A 26119-nucleotide genomic window follows, 5' to 3' on the forward strand; every position below is an offset into this window, starting at 1 on the left:
ATTTTTTGTTTTATGAACCCGACAAGATTGGCCTTGGTCCTACGTACATCCATTTAATGGACAATCAGAGATCACGTAGTTCTTTATCTAGAAAAAGGTTTGTGAGTTTGTTTAAAAAAATATTATAGATTGATTTGGATTTTTGGAAAGTGAACACGAAAAAAAGATTTGGTTTAACAAGATTGATATTTTTTTATTTTAAAGATTTTTGTATTTTTTATTTTTAAGAACGGTGCGAAAAAAAAGGAAAGAAACCGACCATATGTCGACATGTATCTATACTTCAAAAATCATGATTTTTAAAAGAATGTCATTTGTATATAAAAAAATAAAACCTTTAGAAAAAACCTTCAAATTGCAACAAAAAGAAAAAAAGAGGGTGTGAAGATGACGTACCTTTTCAGCTTTCAATACTCTCTAATTCTTCTTTGGTAATTTCTGTTGGCAGAGTTCCTCTAGCATGATAAATTACTTTTCTCTATACTCTCTTATACCTTTTCTATCTCGATTATTCCATAGTGTCTCTCTCTATTTTTTTTCTTCTTCCTCTCCTCCCCTTTCTCTATGGCAGAGTGCATATTTATATACACACATTGCAATATTATGGAAATCTTGCCTTAATTGTGAATTAATTGACAATAAAACAAAATAGGGAAATAATTGTCATGGTTGCTAGAAAACAAATTAAATAATATTCAAAACAATGATTATCATTATTGTCAGAAAACCATAATTTCCTTTTTAAAAGCAACTGATGCAACAAATTATGTTAATATACTATTTTAATTTATTGTTCATGATTATTAGCATAATATTAATTCAAATTTTTACCATATTAAACTAACATTTCAAAAATATTGTAGTAAAGTCATTATTTTGTCCCTTTTTACCCACCATTAATTATTATTATCCTATTTTTTTATTATTTTTAAATATTTACTTACCCGGACGAAATTGGGTGTTGACAAAATCAATTAAATAATATGATGATTAGTATAGGACCATTTGGAAGTGGCACGGCAAGGATCAGAGCCGCAGTCGCTGGAGGTGCACGCCGCATTTGGAAGTGCGGCAAACTTACAGAACCGGACTTCGATGTGCGGCCCGCTGGAGGTGCATGCCGCAGTTCGATCTGCGATAAACGTAGCTGGAGGTGCACGCCGCAAACCGGACTTCGATGTGCGGCTCGCTGGAGGTGCATGCCGCAGTTCGATCTGCGGCAAACGTAGCTGGAGGTGCACGCCGCAAACCGGACTTCGATGTGCGGCTCGCTGGAGGTGCATGCCGCAGTTCGATCTGCGGCAAACGTAGGACTTCGATATGCAGCAAAAAATGGCGTTTTTAATATAGATAATTTTTTAATTCAACATAATATATGTAACACTCTTTCTTTGAATTTAATTGAATCTGTGGTTTGATCACTTCGTGTTGTTGGCATAATCCATGAAAAAAAATTTTAAAATAAATAATCATAACATAAAACAATAAATTTAAATTAAAAATAATAACATAATAACAAAAACATAAAAAAAATATCAAAAAACATGTAAAAAATTGGAAAAGAGATTGCAGGAATTTAACTTAAAAAAAAAACCATGCTCTGGAATATCAATAACCGCACTTCAAAGTGCGGCTACAAAATGCAAAACGCACTTCAAAATGCGGTGGCTACTTTTTGTGGGGTTAAAAAAATTTAATTTATTTATTAAAGAAAGGGTAAATAGGTAAATTTGGGGGTGCAGGATGAGGTGAGGGAGGTGCAGGAAGATTCACTCTTATTTTTATTATTTTTTTAATTTTGAAGTACAATTTGAGTGATAATTGTAACCCACATAATCGATATTTTACTTTATAAATGTTTGTCGAATGCAACCCACATAACATATTTTTTTTGGTAGATTTTTTTTATTTACATTCTTATGAATATTAATATCCACATATTAAACTATTATTATAAATAAATTTTTACTTCTTAAGTTAAAATTTATAGAAAACAATTCAGAAATTAAATTAAAAATATGTAACATTGTTGGATCAGTGAGTTCCTATGTTTTGGGCTTAAAAATGATTACATACGTAGGGCAAGAAATCCACGACACTGTTTGCACCTTCTGTAATCAACTTTCTTCTCTCTCTTCTCTTTCCTTCTTCTCTCACTCACTCTCTCGAGGCAAGTTCTCTCTCTCTCTCTCTCTCTCTCTCTCTCTCTGCTTCTGAGTGTTAGCTTTCCATTTTGTACGATTTGCAGCCTGTGCCATCGTGACGCGATTTTGAGAAACTTTTTTGTGTTTCTTTTGTGATTCGAAGATACCCTTTTGCCGCGTGGCATTTTTTGTATATTACTTTTTGTTATACTCACTCTTAGATTCACCTCTTCAATTGGGTAACTGAGTTTTTCACGAGTTCGATCGAGTAGGAGATAAAGTTTGGATTTTTACGCAATTCGCACTTCGTTTCAGAAAGCCCCAATTTTTTTTCCGCCTGAATCTTGATTTGCTATGAATTTGTTTTTTAATAGCAAATGAATCTCGAGCTTCTTAGTGGAAAGTTTTGTTGCATGTTCAAATTGGAATGCATACAGAAGAGAAGATGCAGATATATTGGTTACATGTTTCTTATTTATTTTAATTTTTATTTCCTTTTTTTATTTGTGTTTTGCTTAGGTAATTTGCAATGGCTGAACCTTCCAAGGTCATTCACGTCCGAAATGTGGGGCATGAGATATCTGAAGTAAATTATTTCTCTCATTCTTACTCTGTTTTTGGTCTGTGTTTTGTAGTTACATGTTTTTGTTATATGATCATGTCATTGCTTTAACATGGCATAGTTTCACTAGCTTCGGCGCTGTCATGGCCAGAATGGTAACTTCTGTAATATTTACTCTTCCTGGAAAGAAAGTGACAATAGCTGTTTTTGTGTAATTAGTTCTACACTTTCCGTTTCAGTTATTGATTATAACAGGTTTTTGTTGCTATACTTGGATCTCTCTAGTGGTAAAACAACCGTTCCTTGCTAACCGAACCTGCTAACTTAGGTAGTGGGTATATCAAACAATGTTGGACAGTATTAACTAAAAATTACTTGTTCTATTCAACATCATTAGCTATATTTATAAAAGGAAGCTGCAAGATCATGTCAGTAACGAAACTTCTGGTAATAACATGTAGTTAACTGTAAATCTTTTCATAGTTCGTTTCAGAAACAGTTATACATTATTTGTTGTGTTGCCACGGCACTCTATATTTCTTCTAGTTCAGTATGATCTGAATATTCCAGACACCCAGACACAGCTATCTCTAGCGAAATGTGAAAGCAAATGAACATTGATTTCAGAAATTGCGTTAATAATTTCTGATATGAAGTGTCGTTTTGCGATCGTAATCTAAATTACTATTACCGATCTATTGAGTACTACAATCCAAATGAAACAGTAAAATCTTATCAGAGGGTCTTTGATGTCAGGTCACGGAAAAAAGGAAAAAAGTTGATTTTGGAATACGTTTTAAATGAAAGAGGGATTTACAAAAGTACACACCATAGCAAACAGAAGTCCAAAATGCCAGCCTGTAATAGAATACAGGATGTTTGTTTACTGTGTATTGCTGACAACCGGAAAGTGTATGATAACATTTTCTAAAATTGCTTATTGAGTTGTAGTCACCGTATTCCAAGAGTCATAAAGTAATTGAATGCCAACAACCAATACTTTTATGTTGTTTTTATGTTTACTCATTTGTTTGAGGGAGGAGATTGTTGAGCTATACTGGAATGGAATATATGTCTGCTGATGTGCAAACAAATCCTTTTGATTATATTCGAGGAATCAATTTGCAATTGCTGTTCTCACAATTAATTGAAATTCTTAAAATCTTTCTATCTCTATCATGGGATAATATTTATGAAGGATGGAGGAAGAATGATATAGGATCTCAGTATGGGGAATATTATTCATAAAAATAGAAGATTTTTTTTAAAACATAAAGCATTCATGGCACTCCAGACCTCTAGAAAATATAACTTTGAATCTACTTAAAACTTTGTTGATGTTAAAGGATCTTCTTCAGTGCTTGTTTATGTCAAATGTAGATTCCCTCTTAGTATGTTAGGTGGGGTGGGGTCCACTTAAAGACGACACTGGCTGATTATCAAAGATGATGTGAATGAACAATTCTTTCCCATTTTCTGCCGAGTTTAAATTTATCAAGTGATATATAAGTCATAACTCATGTGGTTGCAGAATGATTTGCTTCAGCTATTTCAGCCTTTTGGAGTCATAACAAAGCTTGTTATGTTGCGTGCCAAAAATCAGGTTGGTGTTCTTACTTCGAAATAAAATTTTCTGTTTTCCTTAGATTCTGGGAAATGTAGGCTGTTTTGTTTTATCATTTTTTTTTTATTTGTATAATCTATTGCACTTGTAGGCACTTCTTCAAATGCAAGATATTCCTTCTGCAGTTAATGCTTTACAATTTTATTCAAATGTTCAGCCAAGCATAAGGTACAAATAGATTATCTTTTCACAATTGAATTTTTTTGTGGTTTACTTGAATACAACTACCTCTTGTCCTATTTATAAGAATAAGAACCCACTTTCAACTGTATTAATTGGTAACTGTCTTTTATATCCTTAATTTATGTATGAAGTCTATTAATGAAACATTGACTCATTTCCCAACAAAGTAGATGCATTCATTGGCCTATTAGCAATACAAGTCAACCATTGGTTAAAACAATTATCCCTTGAGTTATGAATAATATAATTAAATATAACCATTAACCTTTACTGAAGCCATTTTCGGGGGTTATTCAACTTTTTTTGTTGGTCCTGATGGATTAGGTATTTTGTTCTTATATATTGTAAGAAAGGTAGTATTTTGATAACTTGATATTGGACGTCTTGTTAAGAGATTTGAAAAGCATTATTAGTTCCCATTGTTTCTAAGAAATTATTATTCTTTTCATAGTTGTCTTATTGTTTTATTGTAGGGGGAGAAATGTTTATGTTCAGTTTTCCTCACATCAAGAACTAACTACAATGGATCAAAATCAAGCACGAGAGGATGAGGTTGGTATTTTTTGTGTTTTTTTTTTCTTTAAACGGAAAATATATGCCTCAACTTGTGGCAAAAACTGAATATTTACCTACCCTTTTTCATTTACCATATGTATTCTTTATATTTATGCGTTGTTTTGTCCCCATAATATATATGTATATTGTTCTCAGACTTTGTATTGCAATAAGTATAGTGTTGATTTCTTTTGTTCTGTAGTTTTCTTTCTCTTTATCACGAACTTCTCTATTTATTCTCCTTTCTCTCTCTCTCTTCTCTTTCTCTATGCTGTCTGCTGTCGGCAACTCTCTGGATGCACAGCCAAATCGAATTCTCTTAGTTACAGTTCATCACATGCTGTATCCTATAACAGCGGATGTCCTACATCAAGTGTTTTCTCCCCATGGATTTGTGGAAAAGATTGTAACCTTTCAGAAGTCAGCTGGTCAGATTCTCTCAGATTTCTTCCTCTCTCTTTCTTTTCCTTTTAAGATTTCTTTTTGTCTTTGGGGCCTAAATGGATTGAATTGAATAGAGGATATATTGGGTTCATGTAATAATTTCTTTTGCATTATGTAAATATATGTTTTGGTAGATAAATAGGAAAATGAGTTCGTTGATATGAATGAAATTAAGTTTTTCGTTTTTCAATGTGTCAGTGTCTCATTTTTTTTTTCTTTTCACAGTATACATATACCCTGTTATTAGATAAGACTATTGAGGAACAAGGACCATCACTGCATTTTTTTTATGGAAGAAGACTGTCTTCCTATCATAGTTAATTGGTTGATGTTTTGTGCATGTGTTGTATTACTGGTTTCATCTCGTGTTTAAAAACTGTGTAGGCTTTCAGGCTCTCATCCAGTATCAATCCCGTCAAAGTGCTGTTGCTGCCAGAAGTACACTACAGGTTGTTTTGCATTTACATGGAGTTTGTGGCATTACTTGGCTTGTTAATTTCTGACGATATATTTTTTTATTTGATGATTGTACTTCTGACAATTTATAGGGACGCAATATTTATGATGGTTGTTGTCAGCTGGACATTCAATACTCAAAGTAAGTTAACTTTATCTCAGCAATTTCATTCCATTGTGATTTTTGGGTTTAGTGACTTGTGTTATTCTTCTATGCTGCTGATTAATCTTGTATCCCCCATCTTTCTGCCTTGCCTTTATTTATTTATGGTTGGATAATAATTCATATTCATTGCAGCCTTGATGAACTACAAGTGAACTACAATAATGATCGTTCAAGGTGTGACTCAATTGGTTCTTTATTTCTAGTCCTTTTAAACACTGTCTCTTTTATATCGTCGTAATTATTATAATGAGTTTATTCCTCATGCTCCACAGGGACTTCACGAACCCAAATCTGCCTACTGAACAGAAAGGTCGATCTTCACAAGTATGTTGTTTCACTTGTTTATTTATGAATCAAATCTTGATCATTGTCAAATACTTAACTAAAATGTTTTTTAACTTCATCTTTCATCTTCTATGAAATAGCCTGGATATGGTGATGCAGGAGGCATGTATTCTGGAGCAAGGACAGGTGCTAAATATTTTAAGTTGCTTTGGTTGGTTTACTTTGTTTGTTATTGTTTATTTCTTTGTATAACTAATATTTTTCGTTTGCTCTTTACAGCTGGATTCTCACAGGTGGATATTTTCAAGTCAAGTTGACGTCACTTTTGCGATTAGTGATTTGCAGTGGAATATACGATGAAGTTATCAACTTATCATCAATTTACATATTGTGAAAAGTAGCATTATAAATGTCTAGCGGATTAGTGGTTGATCTCTTTTTACTATATAGATATTTTAAAATCTAAATGTGGTAAATACTTGATTTCATAATTGTTACCCTACAAAAGGTGAGATTTTGAGTTTGCTGATCTTTGGCAAAGTAATTTCCAATGGGGCTTTATATTTTATTTAATTTTTCAAATGAAGTTTCACTGAAAATGTTTGTTGGCCCTTCTGCTCTGTGATCAGCTTGGGATTTTCGTCCTTTTTGTGATAAATCACAGTCATATATTATGAATCTGTTATGTTTTTCTTTATAAGTTGAGTGTTGATGTGCATCACTTGAATGGTTTTTTCTTCCCATTTATTTTTAAAGCATGTTTGGCTTAGCTTAATTGTTTGAATTTTTTTTTTTTAAGCTCAGTTGATTTTGATTCTAAATCATTCTGGACATAAAATATGCCAACATCAATAAGGCGTGCTAACTTGTTTTTGAATTTTAGATGGCCAATGCTGCTGCAATTGCAGCTGCCTTTGGGGGAGGTTTGCCTCCTGGCATAACTGGAACAAATGAAAGGTGTACAATTCTTGTTGCGAATCTCAGTCCTGATGTAAGTACATTGCCTTGATCTCTCTTCCCTTTTTCCATAAAGTTCTCTACACTTTTCTAAATTATATTTGGCTTGTAATTTGTTTTTATTCAGAGAATAGACGAAGATAAACTGTTCAATTTGTTCTCCATTTATGGGAACATTGTCAGGATTAAACTACTCCGAAATAAGCCTGACCATGCACTTATCCAGATGGGGGATGGTTTCCAAGCTGAATTAGCGGTACATTTTCTGAAGGTTTGTTTCTTGTACACCTTACTGGTTATATACATCTTTAATTAGATCTTGTGATATCTTCACTAACATTAAAGGTTATTATTGTGCCTGTAGATTTATTATATTTGTTGTTTATGCAATAAGATATTATGCTTACTAGTCTTCTCTTTTTTGAACTTACTCGGAAACAATTCATCCATATTCATATTTTATTTTTGAAACAACTAATACACAAGTGCTTATTCAATAAGTGCTTAATTAAGCACTTTACCAATACACATCCTTAGTGGAGAGAGATCATTACTATGCTTAATATAAATTATGTTCAACCTTCTAGACAATAATGCCTACGTGTTCTAAATGTATTGAACATGATATATACATGAAAAAACTGTCTCTTAAGCATATTTTTTCAAACACCTTTTTTCCTGTCTAAACCTTGAAGTTTCCATCTAGCATTTCAGCTGGGGAGGATAAGCTCTTTCTGTTGACTTGAGTTCATAAACCTCTTTTTTATATTCTCCCTTTTTGTGATCTTTGACATCTTGTTCCTGGTCTATCCTAATAGGAAAAAAATTATGTTCTTTTTGCATTGGAGAAACTTCTTTCTGTTTCCTTGGTTTGTTGCTCCTCTTTCCTGGTGGTGGCACCTATTTCCTCTTGCTTGACAGGCACTGCATCCAGCTGCAGCTCAACAGTCAAAAGCCATTTTGGTTTTACCTGAATATTAGTCATAATATTGATTCTTCTGTTAATGACAGATGTTTTTTAAAGTTTATCTTCTCTAAATATTCACATTTAAGCATTCATACCTAAAAGTGAAATGGAATCCATTACCATATCCTGATATTTTTCCCACTAGCCCATTAAAAATATTACCCAACTTTTACTTGTAATTTAATTGTTAATTTTTAATATAGTAATGGTTTTATTTTCTTGTTACCTTTGCATGCATTATCCAGCGATACTGAATTTGAAATTTGTATTTTGTAAGGAGATGATATTTTTGTCTCATGACTGTTTATTCTTAACAGATTGTGCTAATAAAAAACTTATACTCATTTTTATTTGTTTATTCTTTATTCTACTGGTATTGTTTGGCATGCAATGTTGATTTCTTCAATGATTAGTTTTGATAGAGATTATGGTTATAATATCCTAATAAGCTGATTTTTTTAATGCGAAATTTTAATGAGTTAAACAGTATCTTTAATTAATGGTTTGTGCTACTCCCATCAGAAAGTAGAAAATGGAGAACTGTTTGATTAAAACTGGATTGTTAGCCAATTGAATCGAGATTATAAGCTGGTGCTATTGCACATTACATTGAACATGATAGATCCTCTAGTTGTCTACAAAACATTTGTGTTTATTTGATGTATTTATTCTCCATAGTTGCTGCCTGCAATTTAATCAGGCACTTTTTCAGCTCTAGCTTTAAGCTACTCACTAAAACCTTTTCAATTTAAAACACAGGGAGCCATGTTGTTTGGGAAGCGGTTGGAAGTCAACTATTCAAAGTTTGCAAACATATCCCAAGGTGCTGATACACACGAGTATGTCAATTCAAATCTCAATCGATTCAACCGAAATGCTGCAAAGAATTATCGGTATTGCTGCTCCCCAACAAAAATGATCCACTTGTCCACCCTCCCACAAGACATAACTGAAGATGAGATTGTAAGCCTTTTGGAGGAACATGGTAACATTGTCAACTGCAAAGTCTTTGAGATGAATGGTAAAAAACAGTCACTTGTTCAATTTGAGACTGAGGAGCAGGCTACTGAAGCCCTTGTGTGCAAACATGCAAGTCCACTTTCTGGATCGGTTGTCCGTATCTCCTTTTCTCAGTTGCAGAATATATGAGCATAATAACTGAAGGAAAACCGATTTATGGTTGCTACTTGCTAAGCTTATTAGGTTCTGAATTTGGGAAGGATAATTTTTATGCTGATTATGTCACCCTCATTGTCATTGTAATGGTCTCTTTGCTTGCTAATTTACTGATAAAACCTGCTCTACTTTTTCTCTTTGAATCATTTCTCTCCTCATTTGCCTCTACTAGATTTTTAGGTTGCTAACATAAAGTAGTGGGGCAAGCTTTATTATTGCAGACGGATGTCGCCTTGAAGAATAGAAAAGAGAGGGAAGTTAAGTTACTACCTTCTTCAGAGTTGAGGGATTCTCTTATGGTTGTTCTTATTATGATTGTTGTATATGCTCTGTAATTCAGGCTAAGTAGGTCTTTCTGTTGTATTCTCAATCCATTTCAATTTTCTTGTCCAGCTAAGTGAAAAACTACATTTTTGTTTTGGTTTGTTTATTCCTATCTGCACTTTGTAGAAGCTACATGGTTCTCTCTTCCTCTCTTTCATGTCCTACCCTTCTCTTCCCTTTCCTTCCTCCTTGCATGTTCAAGGATTGAGAACATTTTCTTTATTTCCTCTCCTTTTAGATTCTCATCTTTTCTTTCTTATCTCTCCATCTCAACCTTCAATGAAAGAATGTAAAATTCTCATTAAGTAAATAAAAGGACCTCTTATTTTATGCAATCTTTGCTAGATATGCATGGTTTTTCTCTAATTTCTTTTATATATGGACAAATTTATGAATTGCTCCTATGCTTCCTGAGGCTATGTTTGGATTTCTGGTAGGAAGTAGAGTGGATAAAAAGTTTACACCATTTATGAGTTTATGAAACTAAAGGATAGCATCCAATCAGTCTTCTTCCATTCTTTTCTGGTACATGTCTTTGTGATTTAATGGTTAATCCGTGCATAGGACTGTAAGAGTTTTAAGGAGTTCTCAGGTTTATTATTTTGTATTGATTTAATTATATATGTAATTTAATTTCTATAGTTACAAGTTTAGTCCATACATTTAAAGAGAAAAACTTTATGGATTGGTATATTGAAATGGTATACACTGTGATTCAATTATGAACTGTTATATATATGGTAAGTTTAATTCATGTATTTTAAAAAAATATGTATGTCATCTATTTAAAAACTATCATCAGTTTGTTGATCCTTATAACAATTACTTTTCAAGGACAGTTTGTTGACAAGGTGGTTCTAGATGAGATAAAATGACTATTTTATTATGTCAATTAATACTTTGATGCACATACACTAGTTGAATTATTTATTTTCATTTTTTAATGTAATATTCAAGGAAAACGTCTTAACAAAAATCAATGAAATAGTTGACGATATTTTATTATTCTTGTTTTTATTAGTATTGTTATGATTTTTATATATATCACTCATTATTACAAACTATAATTATTTTTTATTTTGTATCACTCCTATTATTCTATTATCATCGGCATTATTACTATTATCGTCTTCATATCATTACATTTATTGGAAAACTATTATTTATAGCCGTTAACAATATATCACTTCTTCATTGTGATCACAATAAATAGTATAATCACCAGCATCTTAGTCATATTTTTATCATATTTTTTTAATTATACCGTAAAGATTAACAATGAGTAAAATTATATGTAAGGATTTAAAAAATAAAAAATTCATCCAGTATAATTAAAATTATATGTTTTTTTTAATAAGAATAAAGATCAATGAAATGAAACTAAACCTTATCTTAGAATAATTAGTTCTATTTATCATCAATAACTTAAGTAGGGTGTAGTGTGCTAAACAATTTATGAGTTGTACTTAGCTTAAGTAGGGTATAGTGTGCTAAACAATTTATGAGTTGTACTTAGCTTAAGTAGGGTGTAGTTTGCTAAACAATTTATGAGTTGTACTTAGCTTAAGTAGAGTGTAGTGTGCTAAACAATTTATGAGTTATACTTTTAATTGTACTCAGTTCTTTATTTATGTATCTCTTATTCTTTCCTGTACTTTTCTATCATATTTTCATTATATAGAAGATTGTAAGTGAAATATCAAAAACCCTCTAAAAGATATTTATCTGTCTTGCCTTGTTCGTTTGACACTAGTCATCTCTATCTGTAATTGTCCAACATAATTTTTGTTGTCTGCCATTGTCCGGTGTTGTTTCACTACTATCCAACCCTATTTGTAATTGTACTTTGCAGTTTGAAATTGTCCAACAATGTCAATCACTGTCCTTTATTGTTTCGTTGTAGTTCATCGTCGTTTGTCGCCTTTTGCCATTGTAGTTTCATTAGGAAACCATTGGATCAAGATTGACTCTCCACACAATGACTAACCCGTCGGTGCCAAAGGCTAGTTCTCCTCCATGCACTGCCACATGCATAATCTTTGTACGTTGCGAATAGGCATGTGTTGTCCATGCACGCCATTTGCTCTTCAGAACACGTCACCTTTATAGTTGTTGCCAGATCCCCCTCTCTATGTTTTGACCCTCAAAACTTTATTTTAGTGAAGTCCAGAAGCAACCTTTGTGGAAGTCAGTTAAGGTTTCTTTCTTCCTTGGTTGTTTTTGTTGGAACAATCGGTACCGTTATAGAGTCGCGCAGCGGAATAAAATACTTAGAAAGCGTGTTACGGTCACAAATCAAGTTTAATGGTCCGTTTTAGAAAAACAATTTTCTTAGAGAAAATTTATCAAACAGTTGATGTACGTACAATAAAATGAGTGTAGGGAATAAAAAGATCAACACAGAATTTTTATCCTGGTTCGAATCAAAAGATTCTACGTCCAGTCGTTAATCACTATAAATAGTGATTAACCTTTTTCACTAAAAATGGTTTCACAGATTACAACAAATAGTGAATAAAGCAGATAAATAAACCTTCCTTCGACGAACGAACCGGAAGAAGAACACTCTGCCAACTCGAAGAGAACCGCTCCGACTATCGACAAACGAAACGCGAGCTTCTCCTATTCACGAGACCAGGCAGAACACCTTGCTAACTCGAAGAGAGCTTGCTCCGACTATCGACACACGACACACGAGCCTCTCCTGTTCACGAGACCAAGCAAGGGAACTTGAACTATAGCTTCTGAGAACTTCCTCTGACAAACAGTATTCTGCAAGAGCTTCTGTTCAACAACGTTACCTTCTGATTTCTCCAAATCAAAATATATAGCCAAGTACACTGAATGCCAAAGGACAGCTCCCAACTGCCATGAATAATCGATTATTGTAAGTGATAATCGATTATTCAAGTCCGTTACAGGTTTTCAAAAATGTGATAATCGATTATATGAAGTGATAATCGATTATTCAAGTATGACTTGTGATAATCGATTATTGCTTAATCATAATCGATTATTGCAGGTTAAAAATGCAAGTTTTACAAGGTTTACAAGAATTTCCTACTACATTTAATTTCTACAACTTGCTTTTAACTAATTCTAATATCTTCTTCAACTAAAACTTCTTGTAGCATCATCAAAACAAATTTCTTCAAGATTTACCAATACTCCTTATTGGTAACAATCTCCCCCTTTTTGATGATGATCAAAAATTCAAATTTTAAAAGCAAGTTTGGCTTACCTGCGAAACATACAAGCTAACAAACAACAATAAGGTTAGCAATACCTGTAATAATTTATACTTCTCCCCTTGTATTATTCTTCTCCCCCTTTTTGATCAGAAGCAAAAAGATCTGATGTTAAAGGCTCCCCCTAAATATGATCTCCCCCTCAATTAATCAAAAGATGCATTTCAAAACATAAATAAAATTGAAATTTCATAACATGAAAGAGCACAATACCTCATATATCTTCCCCTGAATGTAATAATCCCCTTTTAGAAACAGACTCCAAAAAAAAATAAAAAAAAATATAAAAAAAGTTTTTTTTTTTTTTTTTTTTTTTTTTTTACGCTGTGACTTAAGATAATCGATTATTACTTTAAATAATCGATTATGTGCGAGCCAAATTGTCAAAATCCAAATTTTTGAGGACGAGATAATCGATTATTACCCTTGGTAATCGATTATTTACGTTAATTTCCGGAAAACACAAATTTGGGCCAAATTTTCAACTTAAGACACATCTAACATTCATAAATTATTTCAAAGCTCTTAAAAAATACCAGGATACCATAGAGTCTTCTTTTCCTTTTGAAAAAATTAACCTGCAAAACAAAACAATAGAGTTTTGGTCCCCATAATCTCATTTGGGTCCTTTGAGGTTAGAGACAATTTACTTTATAACAGGAATCCAAGCATATTTTCCATTTGGAACATCAAAATGTTTAATTCTACATTTGTTAGAAGTGTGCCCCTTTTTCATACAATAAAAGCATGTGACAACATTTGGATTTCTATAAGACACAGTTCCTTTTTCAACCCATACCCTACGGGTTCTTTTAATTTGGTTCTTACTTTTAAAAACACTTTTGTTTTTATAAACCTTTCTAACAGTTATAGGCATTTCAACATTATTATTTCCAGTTGCAACTTCAAGAAGATTTTCAAGAATATCAATATCAAGCATATGATTCTTACATGAAAGACATTCAACAGGATGTTCAACATTTGAAGACTCTTTCATTTCCAAGTTGCAAATTTTATTTCTCAAACTTACTTCCTCATCTAATGCCTTCTCATATTTAATTCGCAATTCTTTAAATTCCCTTTTCAAATTTTTATGAGCAACATTCAATTTTTCAGATTCATCAAGCAATTCAAGAAAAGCTTTTTGCAAATCAAATTCACTAGATTCAGAATTAGAACAACTTACTTGGCTTGCAGTATCATCAGTATTTACCATCAAACACAAGTTTGCTTCTTCATCAGAATCACTTGAACTACTTGAGTCATTATCAACCCAAGCAATGTGGACCTTCTTTTTGTGAAATTTCTTGATAATTGGACAAACGACTTTTATATGGCCTCTTTCACCACATCCATAACATTTAAAGCTTGATGAGGAGCCTTGATTGTCCTTCTTTTTCTTCAAGAGTTGGCTTTTAGATGATTCGTTACTGGCCATTAAGCATATATTTTCTTGCTTATTTGAATTGTTTGAGCTTGAGGAGCTTGAATCAGACAACGTCAACTTAACAACATCTGTGACTTTATCATGAGTAACTCTTAAAAATTCCCACATTTCCTGAGCACTTTCATAAACAGAAACTTTGAAAAAATCATCAAGGGTTAGTGCAGATAAAATTATGTTCCTAGCCCTAACATCATATTGTGCCATTCTATTTTCATCCATAGTCCACTGTAAAAATGGTTTTTCTACCTGCATATCATTTACTAAAATAGTGGGAACAATTGGTCCATTCATAACAACTTCCCAAATACCCCTGTCAATAGACTCCAAAAATATTTGCATTCTTATTTTCCAAAACGCATAATTTTCCCCTGTAAACAAAGGAGGTCTATCAATAGAAGCACCCTCAGCATAAACTTGGTTATGACCGCCCATTTTCGAAAAATTTGAAAAACTATCAAAGCAAGCTCTGATACCAATTATTGGAACAATCGGTACCGTTATAGAGTCGCGCAGCGGAATAAAATACTTAGAAAGCGTGTTACGGTCACAAATCAAGTTTAATGGTCCGTTTTAGAAAAACAATTTTCTTAGAGAAAATTTATCAAACAGTTGATGTACGTACAATAAAATGAGTGTAGGGAATAAAAAGATCAACACAGAATTTTTATCCTGGTTCGAATCAAAAGATTCTACGTCCAGTCGTTAATCACTATAAATAGTGATTAACCTTTTTCACTAAAAATGGTTTCACAGATTACAACAAATAGTGAATAAAGCAGATAAATAAACCTTCCTTCGACGAACGAACCGGAAGAAGAACACTCTGCCAACTCGAAGAGAACCGCTCCGACTATCGACAAACGAAACGCGAGCTTCTCCTATTCACGAGACCAGGCAGAACACCTTGCTAACTCGAAGAGAGCTTGCTCCGACTATCGACACACGACACACGAGCCTCTCCTGTTCACGAGACCAAGCAAGGGAACTTGAACTATAGCTTCTGAGAACTTCCTCTGACAAACAGTATTCTGCAAGAGCTTCTGTTCAACAACGTTACCTTCTGATTTCTCCAAATCAAAATATATAGCCAAGTACACTGAATGCCAAAGGACAGCTCCCAACTGCCATGAATAATCGATTATTGTAAGTGATAATCGATTATTCAAGTCCGTTACAGGTTTTCAAAAATGTGATAATCGATTATATGAAGTGATAATCGATTATTCAAGTATGACTTGTGATAATCGATTATTGCTTAATCATAATCGATTATTGCAGGTTAAAAATGCAAGTTTTACAAGGTTTACAAGAATTTCCTACTACATTTAATTTCTACAACTTGCTTTTAACTAATTCTAATATCTTCTTCAACTAAAACTTCTTGTAGCATCATCAAAACAAATTTCTTCAAGATTTACCAATACTCCTTATTGGTAACAGTTTTTTGTTTCCTTGGTCAAAAATGGCAACTAGAAGTGTTATTTCATTCTCTGAAAGTCTCTCAATTACTTCCGAGAAGATAAACAAGGAAAAATTATCTATCTTAATTTGCTACCATTTCTTGAACAAGGAGATTATGATCACCTTGAGCAAGATGAAAGTCACGTGTCTGCTGAAAAAGATGAAGAGTGGAAACAAATAGATTTCCAATTGTGTGCCTTGTTGTGGCAATTTGTGAAACCAAGATTTCTTATGTCCCTTACAACTTTCAAAATCTGTCACTACTTTTGGAAGAAAGCTTAAAGTATCTATTCCAATGGTATTCAACGTCTCTCTATGATACAAAAACAAGTTTGTCTCTCTCAAAATGGCAGACTGTAACATGATATCCTTCATGATTGAAGCCTAATTATTGTGGAAGATATGAGGATGTTTATGGAAGTCGAATCTTTGAGAAAATCAAGAAGAAACTTGACAAATATTTTATGTTGTTAATCATTTGTGCTTTACATCTAGACTTTGATCATATAAGAGATCAACTTTCGATCAGTCATAAGGTCCCTTTTATGGAAACCTTAACCATACGCCTTCTTTGTGTTCTAGAGCCTCAAATTCAGGAAGCTCATGAACTAGTGGAACCATTTATCATGATTTTCATACAAGGAAGAGGATGATGTGGCTCTAAAGGAGGTGGAAGTAGAGGCCGAAGCCGTCCTCAGTGCACATACTACAAAAGGATGAGTCACATCCAAGAAAATTGTTACTCCTTGTATGGTTTTCCTTCCAAAATAACCAATATTTCTAAGGCTAAAACTAACAATTCCAAGTTCACTAAGGATGATTCTATGGTTAATGTCTAATAGCTTGGCACAAACATTTCAATCTCCAAGTACATCAATAACTTGCATTTCTCAATCTACGAAAGGTCAAAATTCACGAGTAATTGACTCGAGTGCTTTATATCACATCTCTAGTAATACTTCTTTGTTCTCAACCATTTTCTTTCAAGAAAAGTTTCATTTCATAACTCTTGCAAATGGATCTAAAACCTTCTCAAAGGGAGTCAGTCAGGTTCCCCTGTTTCCCTCCATAAATCTAAAGTTTGTCATTTTTGCCCCTAATTTTCCTTTCAATTTAATTTCCTTAAGCCAATTAACCAAAATGTTTAATTGTTCATTATTTTCGATTAAAATCTTTTTTTATATGGCGTGGTTCAGGGAGACAAATTGGAGAAGGATATTAAGCTGAAGGATTATATCATTTTGGATCTCGTCCACGTGTCCTATGTTGCAATGTCCTAAAATGTTACATGATTGACTTGATCATTCTCGTTTGTCAAAATTAAGAAAAATAATGTATCTTAAACTTAGTGATCTTTAGACCTTAGAATATGAGTCATGTCAACTAGGAAAACATGTTTGATCTACCTTTCCTAAAAGGTACCAATCAATGTGTAATTGTAGTTTCTTTATTATCCATTATAATATATGGGAACCTAGTTGTCTCTCCTCTTTTGGTTTTAGGTATTTTGTTACGTTCATTGATGAACATTCAAGATGTACTTGGGTTTATCTTATGAAAGATCACTCTAAATTATTACCTATTTTCACATCTTTTTGAATGAAATCAACTAGGAAAACATGTTAAATCTACCTTTCCTAAAATGTCTCATTCAATGTGTAATTGTAGTTTCTTTATTATCCATTATGATATATGGGGACCTAGTTGCCTCTCCTCTTTTGGTTTTAGGTATTTTGTTACGTTCATTGATGAATATTCAAGATGTACTTAGGTTTATCTTATGAAAGATCACTCTAAATTGTTACCCATCTTCACATCCTTTTTGAATGAAATCAAGAATCAATTTGGTCAAGTAATCAAATCTTAAGAAGTGACATTGCCCAAGAGTACTTTCATCCACTTTTTCTGCAATCTTGAGTTCCCATGGCATATTACATTAATCCACTTGTCCCTATACACCACAACAAAATGGTATAACAGAAAGGAAAAATAGACACTTGGTTGAAACTGCTTGTACCCTTTTGCTTGGTGCCTATATTCTTGTCCATCATTCAAAGATGACATCTTAACTGCATATTTTCTTATTAATAGGACTCCCTCCTCTCTATATCATAAAGTCGTTTCTTCATTCTCTTTCCAAATGATCATCTCTTTCACACCTATCATCGAGTTTTTGGTTGTGTATCTTTTATTCATGCTATCAAATGTGTCTTCTTGGGCTATGACTTCAGAAAGGGTTCCGATGTTACTCTCTTGAAACCAACAAGTACTATGTGTTTGCCAATATTACATTTTTCGAACAAATTCCTTACTTTTCTCCATCTGTTCAAGATGTTCATATCCTTTAGTAGGTCCTTCCTATTTCAGTGGCTAAGTCCAATATCTCCAATGTCCTTGTTAATCCAAGTCTTGATCAAAGTTCTCTTGGACCCTCCTTTCCACATATTGATATCTTTCGACACAAGACCCCAATGAATACTCCACTTCTCCAAGAAAATGGTGAATCCTCTACTTCAAATTCTTCTCCCTCATCACTTCATACCATGCCTCCTGGTGAAGATATTCAGGTTAGTTCATTGCCCTAAAAAAAGGTACTTATTCCACTTGAAACTCACATCCCATTTATAATTTTCTTAGTTATAACAAATTATCGCTTTCTTATTATTCTCTTTTATCCTCAGTCTCTTCTATGATTATACCAAAAAATGTGAATGAAGCATTTGATAATCCCGAATGGCGACATGCCATGATTGCAAAAATGCGTGCTCTTGACCACAATAATACTTGGGAGCTCGTGCCCCTTCCACCGGGAAAAAAGGCAGTTGGTTGCTAATGGGTGAATTCAATTAATGTTAGCCCTGATGGTGAAAGTGATCGGCTCAAAGCTCGGTTAGTTACAAAAGGGTATAATCAAGTTTATGGCCTTGATTATTGTGACACTTTCTTTCTCGTGGCCACGATGACTTCTATTCGTCTTTTCTTTACAATGACAACAATTTGTCACTGACTACTTCATCAATTGGATATAAAAAATGTCTTCCTTCATTGTGATCTTGAGGAAGAATTTTATATGGAGCAACCTCTTAGGTTTGTTGCTTAAGGGGAGTCTGGTATAGTATGTAAATTGCATCAATCTCTATATAGCCTGAGCAATTGCCACGTGCTTGGTTTCGAAAATTCATCTCCATAGTTCAAAAATTTGGGCTAAAACACAATGAAACTGATCATTCAGTCTTTTACCGTTGTACATCCCTCGGGAAATGTGTTTACTTAATAATATATGTTAATGATATAGTAATTAAAAGAAATGATATTGTTCGAATATCTCAACTAAAAGAGTACTTGTGTAGACATTTTCAAACCAAGGATCTTGGAAGCTTCAAATAATCTTAGGCATTTAAGTATCTCATTCAAAAGATAGAGTTGTAATCTCCCAAAGAAAGTGCTTTTGATATATTACAAGAAACATGCATGATTGATTGTAGACCGGTTGACAGTCCTGTGAACCAAAATAAGAAATTAATGACAAAAGAAGGTGAATTATTCTCTAATCCAAGATATAGAAGACTGATTAGAAAACTGATTTATCTTACTATTGCCAAGTCAAATATGTCTTTTGTAGTTGGAGTGGTTAGTCAGTCCATGAAGGCTCCATGTGTTGACCATTGGAATGTTATCATTCATATTCTAAGGTACCTTAAAAAGGCTTCCAAACAAGGTTTATTATATGAAGATAAATAAAACATTAAGGTCTCTAGGTACTGTGAAACAAATTGAGTAGGTTCATTTATTGACATACGATCTACTACCATATATTGTGTTTTCCTTGGAAGAAATAATATTTCATGGAAAAATAAGAAACAAAAGATAGTGGCTTGATCAATAGTTAAAGCTGAATATAAAGTAATGGTGTCACTAACATGTGAACAATTATAGGTGAAACAATTTCTTCAAGAATTTAGTTAACGTGACATCCAATATGAAATTAAGGTGCTTTCCACGTTGCATCAAATTTAGTGTTTCACAAGAGAACTAAACATATAAAAATTTATTCTCATTTTGTTTGTGACAAATTGTTAACAAAGAAAAAATAATGTATTGAATTTGTTGGATTAAATGACCAACTGTGTTGACCAAATAATTAAGAAGACCTCAAATTGAGTTTATTTATTTTAAGCTAGTATATATAATCTATACGCTCAAACTTATGAAAGAATATTAAAATAGTTACATCTATGTATCATTATTAGACTAAATAGGATGTAATATGTTAAACCATTTATGAGTTGTACCTATACTTATACATAGTTCTTCCCTGATTGTCTAACGGAGTCCTTGTTCAGTGGAGTCCCTTAATATTCTATGTCTCATGGAGTCCCTTAATATTCTATGTAATATTGGTCAATCTATCATAAGCCTTATAGAAATATATTTATCAATATTAATCTCAAGTCCTTCTTAATTTTTTATGAAATACAATATGTCTTCCTCGTATTTATTTTTTTTTAATTTATTTTCCAATATGTACACTTGTAACCTGAGCAGAGCATAATTTCAAATCAAACCGAAACGTTTGGTAATAAAATGGAGGCATTCCGCTTATCACATCCATTTATGCTCACAACCAACACCTTCAAGACGCCCTCCCTCTGCACCTTTTCATTCTCCACGCATCCTCGCCGGTGCTTCAAGGTGGAATCGGCCAGGACAGACAAGAATAATCAGCCCTTCGACGCGGCGGCGTTCGAGGCGGAGCGGCTGGCGCTCGACGCGGAGGCCCGGCGAGCCATGGCGGAAACTGCCGACCCGAAGGCCTGGAAATGGGTAATCAGAAAGAGAATATGGGACACTATGGAAGCCCGCAATTTTGCCAACAACCCTCGACCCGTTCACCATCGCATTCCCAATTTCGTTGGGGCTCCCGTCGCTGCTCAAAAGGTATTTATTTTTTAATGGAAAGTGAAGAACCCGCTTAATGGAAGAGCAAGGTATGGTTAGATTAGGATAAACTTTTTATAAACAGAGAAGACAAAGTGAAGGGAAAATTAAATAAATTTCAATATAATCTGATAACAGGAAATTAAATGAAATGAAATCGTTTAAAGGAGTATAGTATCAAACGAAATGAATAAGATTGATATGAGGAGGTTTAGCTTCCATAAGAAAGCGTGTTAAGTGAAAAAAGTATCAGTATATTTACCCTGGATTTGAAATGGGTTAATTGAACTGCTTGATGTGGTTTTGGCAGATGAGGGAGCTAGATGTTTTTCAAGTTGCTCAATGTGTAAAGGTTAATCCCGATTCTCCTCAGAAACAAGTCAGGTTTCTCACTCTTTCAGGTCTGTTACTTCATTTGGTGTTTCTTTTTTGTGTGGTGCTGAGTGGGGAGGGGAATGTTGTTTATGAACATTGGTTTTGAGTGGGGCTGAGTGGGGAGGGGAATGTTCAATTTTTTTTTTGTGTGTGCTGCTGTGTGATTGACGCCTCATTGGTTTTGTTGCAATTTTTCTGGAGTTTGAAGGGATTGTAGATAAGTGAGAAATAAGAAGAAATGAAAAAGTCTTCTAAAGATATATGCTCATGATAAGTGGAAGAATAATGCTACTAGCACTCGCTTTTGTAATCATACAAAACCGCACATTTAGCTACTTCTCAATATCGGTGGCTCAGTTTTAAATTTTTTCATATTAATATCTCAGGTGTTGATCAGTTGTTGTTGTTGTGAGTGCAAGAGTAGTCTAAATGTCAGCATTATTCTAAGTGAAGAATATCCAAAAAAAAAAAAAACGCTGCTTGACAGTTAAGTGGTACAAGTTGTTGCATGCATGACTGCACTAGTGGATTGCACCATGTAAGCTCAGGAGCATCTTCCTGAACCTGAACTGTTCCATCTAAACATAGAGGGTTTCATGTACAAAGTTGTATTAGTATGGTGCAGCTAAAAATGAACGATAATCAGTATGGATTATTAATTGTCATTGTAAATCAGTATATCCCTTGTTGCAGTAAGCTACTATTAGTTTTGCCTTTAGAAGTGAGGCTTTGATAAAAATTTGTTGAGTAGATTACATTGACACTATTATTTTTTGAGCAATATTGATGTGGCGTGATAGAGTTGTGAAGATCTGGCTTAGATGTCAGTGGCTGAACTTCACATTTCAGGTTTTATTTAATACATTTATTAGTAATCAATTTGAGAATCCTCGTTATGTTGACAACATGTAAGATCTTGTGACATTGAAGGCTCCAGCTAGCATACTGGATGTCTGACCACATGGATTCTAAAGCAATCCATATATTGATAATTTGATGTAAATTTTAGAATCCTTAAAGGTGGATTTTCCTGTAACACTCGGTATTTTTGTTATTAGGTCATATAAAACCTTTTTTGGTTATGAATTTCAGATATATATGGTCATGATGGTTTTTTACCGTGTATATCTTTTTTACTGAAAGTGCTATATTTCACTTTGTTAAGTTTGATATACCTGCCTTCTGGTGATTGTCATGGCCTGCGATCTTTACTCTTGATTTGCCTTATTATTTTGATAAGTGGGAGAGTATGAGACTAATTCTTTACTGGTCCTTTATTATCTAAATTGAGCATAATGTAAATAACATTAAGAAGCTTGAACCGGCTAAAGCAGAATTTGTGATCAATTTTATAAAATTATAATATTAAAATAAGACTTTAAGAATTTAATTAATTCAAGACTCGAGATTCTTATCTTCTTCTCCTCTAGTTCTCTTCTGACCGTATATCTTCAATATATATCGCAGATGGCAAGAAGTTGTTGACTCCTCAACCTCGACTGAGAACAGGTTTCTTCTCGATTCTTGAATCCAGTATGTTAACTTTGGATACCATGAGGGAAGCCTGCACTTCTGTTGGTGTTGCCAAGCATGGACGACCGATTGGGTTAGATGAAAAGATAAAGGTAGATCTTATTGTTATTGGATCAGTTGCTGTTGACCCAAGTACAGGGGCTCGATTGGGAAAGGGAGAGGTAAATTTACATGTCTTTTAATTTTATTATGGCCATGTTAAATCTTTTTGTTCACTTATCGATTAAAAGGCTAAAACTACAAAATTAGATTTTTAATGCTTGGCAACCTGTATGATCTTTGGTTTAAAATTTTTCTTTGACTTTCTATTTGCTTACATATCATGAAACTTCTTGCCCATGAAATATACGTCGTGGAAGGAAACCAACCTCAGTCTAGTTTCAAAGCTTCCGTGAAACAAAAATCCCTACTTTCCTCTGACGTTGTATGAGTGAGCCTTGAGTGACCTTTTAATCTATTAATGGACTTTTGAATTTAAATGTTCCTTCAACAAAGATGATTTGAACTGCAGGGATTTGCAGAACTTGAATACGGTATGCTGAGGTACATGGGAGCCATCGATGATTCAACACCAGTTGTTACCTCAGGTAGTTTTGGTTCCTAACCTGCCTTCACCACTTTTGTGAGCCCGTCATTTTAAACTTTTCTCTTGGACATTTTGGAAACACAATTTCAACAGTTGAAGTACCTGCATGTATAACACTCAGTTGAAGTTGGTTATGGATTTTAAGAAAAACATTTTTCTTTTAAAAGAATTATATACCCTGTATGCTTGATATTATTTCTGTTTCCACATATGATTCTCTAGCCTCTTATATTTAGAAAGGTTTATTTGGGTCGAACATATTTGGGTTGCAAAACGATATTGGGCAAATAGTTTCCTTGCACTAATACTGACATGCTAACTGAATTTTGGTGCAATATATTCCTCAATCAGTTCCTCCATACATACCATATTGTAATGTGCAGCCCAATTCATTACTTTTTTATTGTTGTCTTGTGTAAAATTTGCAATTTGTCTTCTTTTGTATGTAACATTGAGAACAACCCTTGCAGTTCATGACTGCCAATTGGTGGACGACATTCCAGTCGAAAAGCTACTAATCCACGACGTACCAGTGGATATCATTTGTACTCCAACACAGGTCATTTTCACACACACGACTATTCCAAAGCCTCAAGGTTGGTGAAACAATGCGACCTATCTGTCTTTACGTCTTTTTCTTACCCTTTAATCTCTAAATCATTGAGATGTCAACCATGAACTCTGTAGCATCAGTTTATCTTTCCCTTGTTGGATGTTCATAACTTGTGATATTTGTTAAAAAAACTTATTTGCTGCAGGGATTTACTGGGACAAGTTGTCTCCTGAGAAGCTTGGACAAATTCGTATACTGAGGGAGCTCAAGAAGAGGATTGAACAAGAGACTGGAAAGAAGCTTCCTACTGGCCCATCAGAGAAATTACCACCCACTGCTCAACGAAGTCGCAGGGGTTAGTTATATACATGTAAGTTTTGATGGATTTATGTATATATTAGAGGTGTTTAGTGTTAAGTAATGAGAAAACTGAATATTTAATGTTATAATTGTTTACTTGTATATATAACATCGTTGTTTTAGCAAAAGCGGCTATGTAAAGACCACTTCATCGAAATAAGCATTTTCAAACCATCTGAATATTGTTTATGAAGCCTCGGATGGGGAAGACTCCAATTCTTATTGTTGAAACTATCTAGACGATGAGTTGGGATGAATTTGTGTTACCTAATTTTAAATTGTCAGGCTTATTTAAGCTCTCTGTGAGCAAGGTTTTTTTTTATCACTATTTATAAGAAAAAATCTAGAAAAAATAAGTTTTCTATGTATTAAAATTAATTTATGAGTAAGTTAAAAAATCAATTAGAGAAGCTGAGTTCTTATAATTTTTCAAAAAACTGATTTTAACTTCTAAAAAATTTAATTTATTTGTTTTTTTTTAATTCCTTTTTGTGAGTGCTTTTAAAAAAAATTACTCAAACTAGTTTTTGTTAGACAAATGAGAAAAATTTAATAGGTTGAATTTTATTTGAGATTGTTATGGTAATTTTACTCCATTTCCATCATGTTCCACCCACCATTTGATATTTATCCAATTTAGTATATTTCACGAATATTTATAAATACAAAAATATAAAAAAAATATAAATTAAAAGCACGATTTAGATATAATTTTAGTACCTATCATGTATCCCTTTTATCCCGACAATTTTGATTATTATAAAATTTTTTCTACAATTTTAATACTTAATGACTGTTTTAGTCCTTATAAAATCATAAAATTTTGATACCAATCCCTTTTATATTAGACAATTCTTATTTAAAAAGCTTAGTTTTTTTTTTCTTCTCTCTCTGACTGCTAAACGTTTAAGTCTGGATTAGTGATAAAAGACTAAATTCATAAAAAAGTTTGAAAGGTCTAAAACTTATAAATATCTTTTATTTCAAAAATATGTAAGATAAAATTAGTTTAATTTTAAAACATATGCTTGGTGTCAACTTGAAAAAAAATCCCAATCTAAGATAAAGAAATTAAAATTTTCATTAATTAAACAACTAGTGAAGAAGGACATTATTGATTTGATCTAATATAAAAATTCATAAAGAATGTCAGAACATCATCATGCAAGTATTTACATAAGAATGAGATTGCAGGAAAATGGATCCTATTGATAAAGATGACAATTAAAATTTTTTAAATCTAAAGTAGGATATTTAACAATTTACCAGAGTTAATTTTTCCACACCATGTCCAGTAAGGGGATAAATTATTGAAATATTAAGAGCAAGGTTTACTATTAAAAAAGGGTTGCTCAGTCCCTTTTACATTGGATGATGATTATATATGGTTTTGTTGTTAGAGATGAATAAAGTGTATGAAAAGTAAGTTGTTTGCAAGTAGAATTTTTAACATTAACCAAATGTTTGTATAATTCGGGAGTGCATTTATATATTGTGCCCTTTTTCATAAGAGTCACCAAGGTGATGCACATAAAAATTGTTGAGTTACTACAATAGTTGAGTTCCACAACACAAACACCATGATAATTGCATAATTACAAGATAGTATTAAAAGTTATGTGAATAGAATTTTAGAGAAGATTGAAAGAGTAAATGAAGAAGTCTTGAAAAGTAAGGTGAATTTTACTGGCATAATAGAAAGTCGAAGTGAATTAAAGGTCATGAAGGTGGAAAGTTAAATTTTAGAAATAGAGATTCTAGCAACTTTAAAGAAA

The 26119-nt window shown here is 33.1% G+C and overlaps 2 protein-coding genes across 2 annotated transcripts; both read left to right on the plus strand.

Annotated features, from left to right (window-relative positions):
• Positions 1-2057: 2057 nt before the first annotated feature.
• Positions 2058-9971, plus strand: LOC124831482 (polypyrimidine tract-binding protein homolog 3-like). Its single transcript, XM_047305478.2, has 15 exons — positions 2058-2170; positions 2664-2730; positions 4238-4309; positions 4422-4498; positions 4987-5065; positions 5373-5496; positions 5897-5961; positions 6061-6110; positions 6267-6308; positions 6407-6458; positions 6560-6605; positions 6699-6712; positions 7303-7410; positions 7504-7647; positions 9103-9971. Exons 2-15 carry the CDS (start codon positions 2674-2676, stop codon positions 9490-9492), a joined length of 1320 nt encoding a protein of 439 aa, XP_047161434.1. The 5' UTR covers positions 2058-2170; positions 2664-2673; the 3' UTR covers positions 9493-9971.
• A 10564-nt stretch (positions 9972-20535) lies between these two features.
• Positions 20536-24537, plus strand: COG0212 (NagB/RpiA/CoA transferase-like superfamily protein). The gene is made up of 6 exons (XM_047325842.2): positions 20536-20937; positions 21248-21338; positions 22780-23006; positions 23357-23432; positions 23902-24027; positions 24190-24537. Exons 1-6 carry the CDS (start codon positions 20584-20586, stop codon positions 24342-24344), a joined length of 1029 nt encoding a protein of 342 aa, XP_047181798.2. The 5' UTR covers positions 20536-20583; the 3' UTR covers positions 24345-24537.
• The last annotated feature ends 1582 nt before the right edge of the window (positions 24538-26119 follow it).

This window comes from Vigna umbellata, chromosome 4 (assembly GCF_029865625.1).
Source record: "Vigna umbellata cultivar VRB3 chromosome 4, Vumbellata_1.0, whole genome shotgun sequence".
NCBI lineage: Eukaryota > Viridiplantae > Streptophyta > Magnoliopsida > Fabales > Fabaceae > Vigna > Vigna umbellata.

What these genes read in the sequence shown, in the direction of transcription:
- LOC124831482 (XM_047305478.2), top strand. Translation starts at nt 2,674, where the DNA reads ATGGCTGAACCTTCCAAGGTCATTCACGTCCGAAATGTGGGGCATGAG. An exon ending in TGTTGCGTGCCAAAAATCAG is followed by an intron (nt 4,310 to 4,421) that starts GTTGGTGTTCTT and finishes TTGCACTTGTAG; the next exon opens with GCACTTCTTCAAATGCAAGA. An exon ending in CTGCCAGAAGTACACTACAG is followed by an intron (nt 5,962 to 6,060) that starts GTTGTTTTGCAT and finishes GACAATTTATAG; the next exon opens with GGACGCAATATTTATGATGG.
- COG0212 (XM_047325842.2), top strand. Translation starts at nt 20,584, where the DNA reads ATGGAGGCATTCCGCTTATCACATCCATTTATGCTCACAACCAACACC. An exon ending in CTCCCGTCGCTGCTCAAAAG is followed by an intron (nt 20,938 to 21,247) that starts GTATTTATTTTT and finishes TGGTTTTGGCAG; the next exon opens with ATGAGGGAGCTAGATGTTTT. An exon ending in GACTATTCCAAAGCCTCAAG is followed by an intron (nt 24,028 to 24,189) that starts GTTGGTGAAACA and finishes TATTTGCTGCAG; the next exon opens with GGATTTACTGGGACAAGTTG.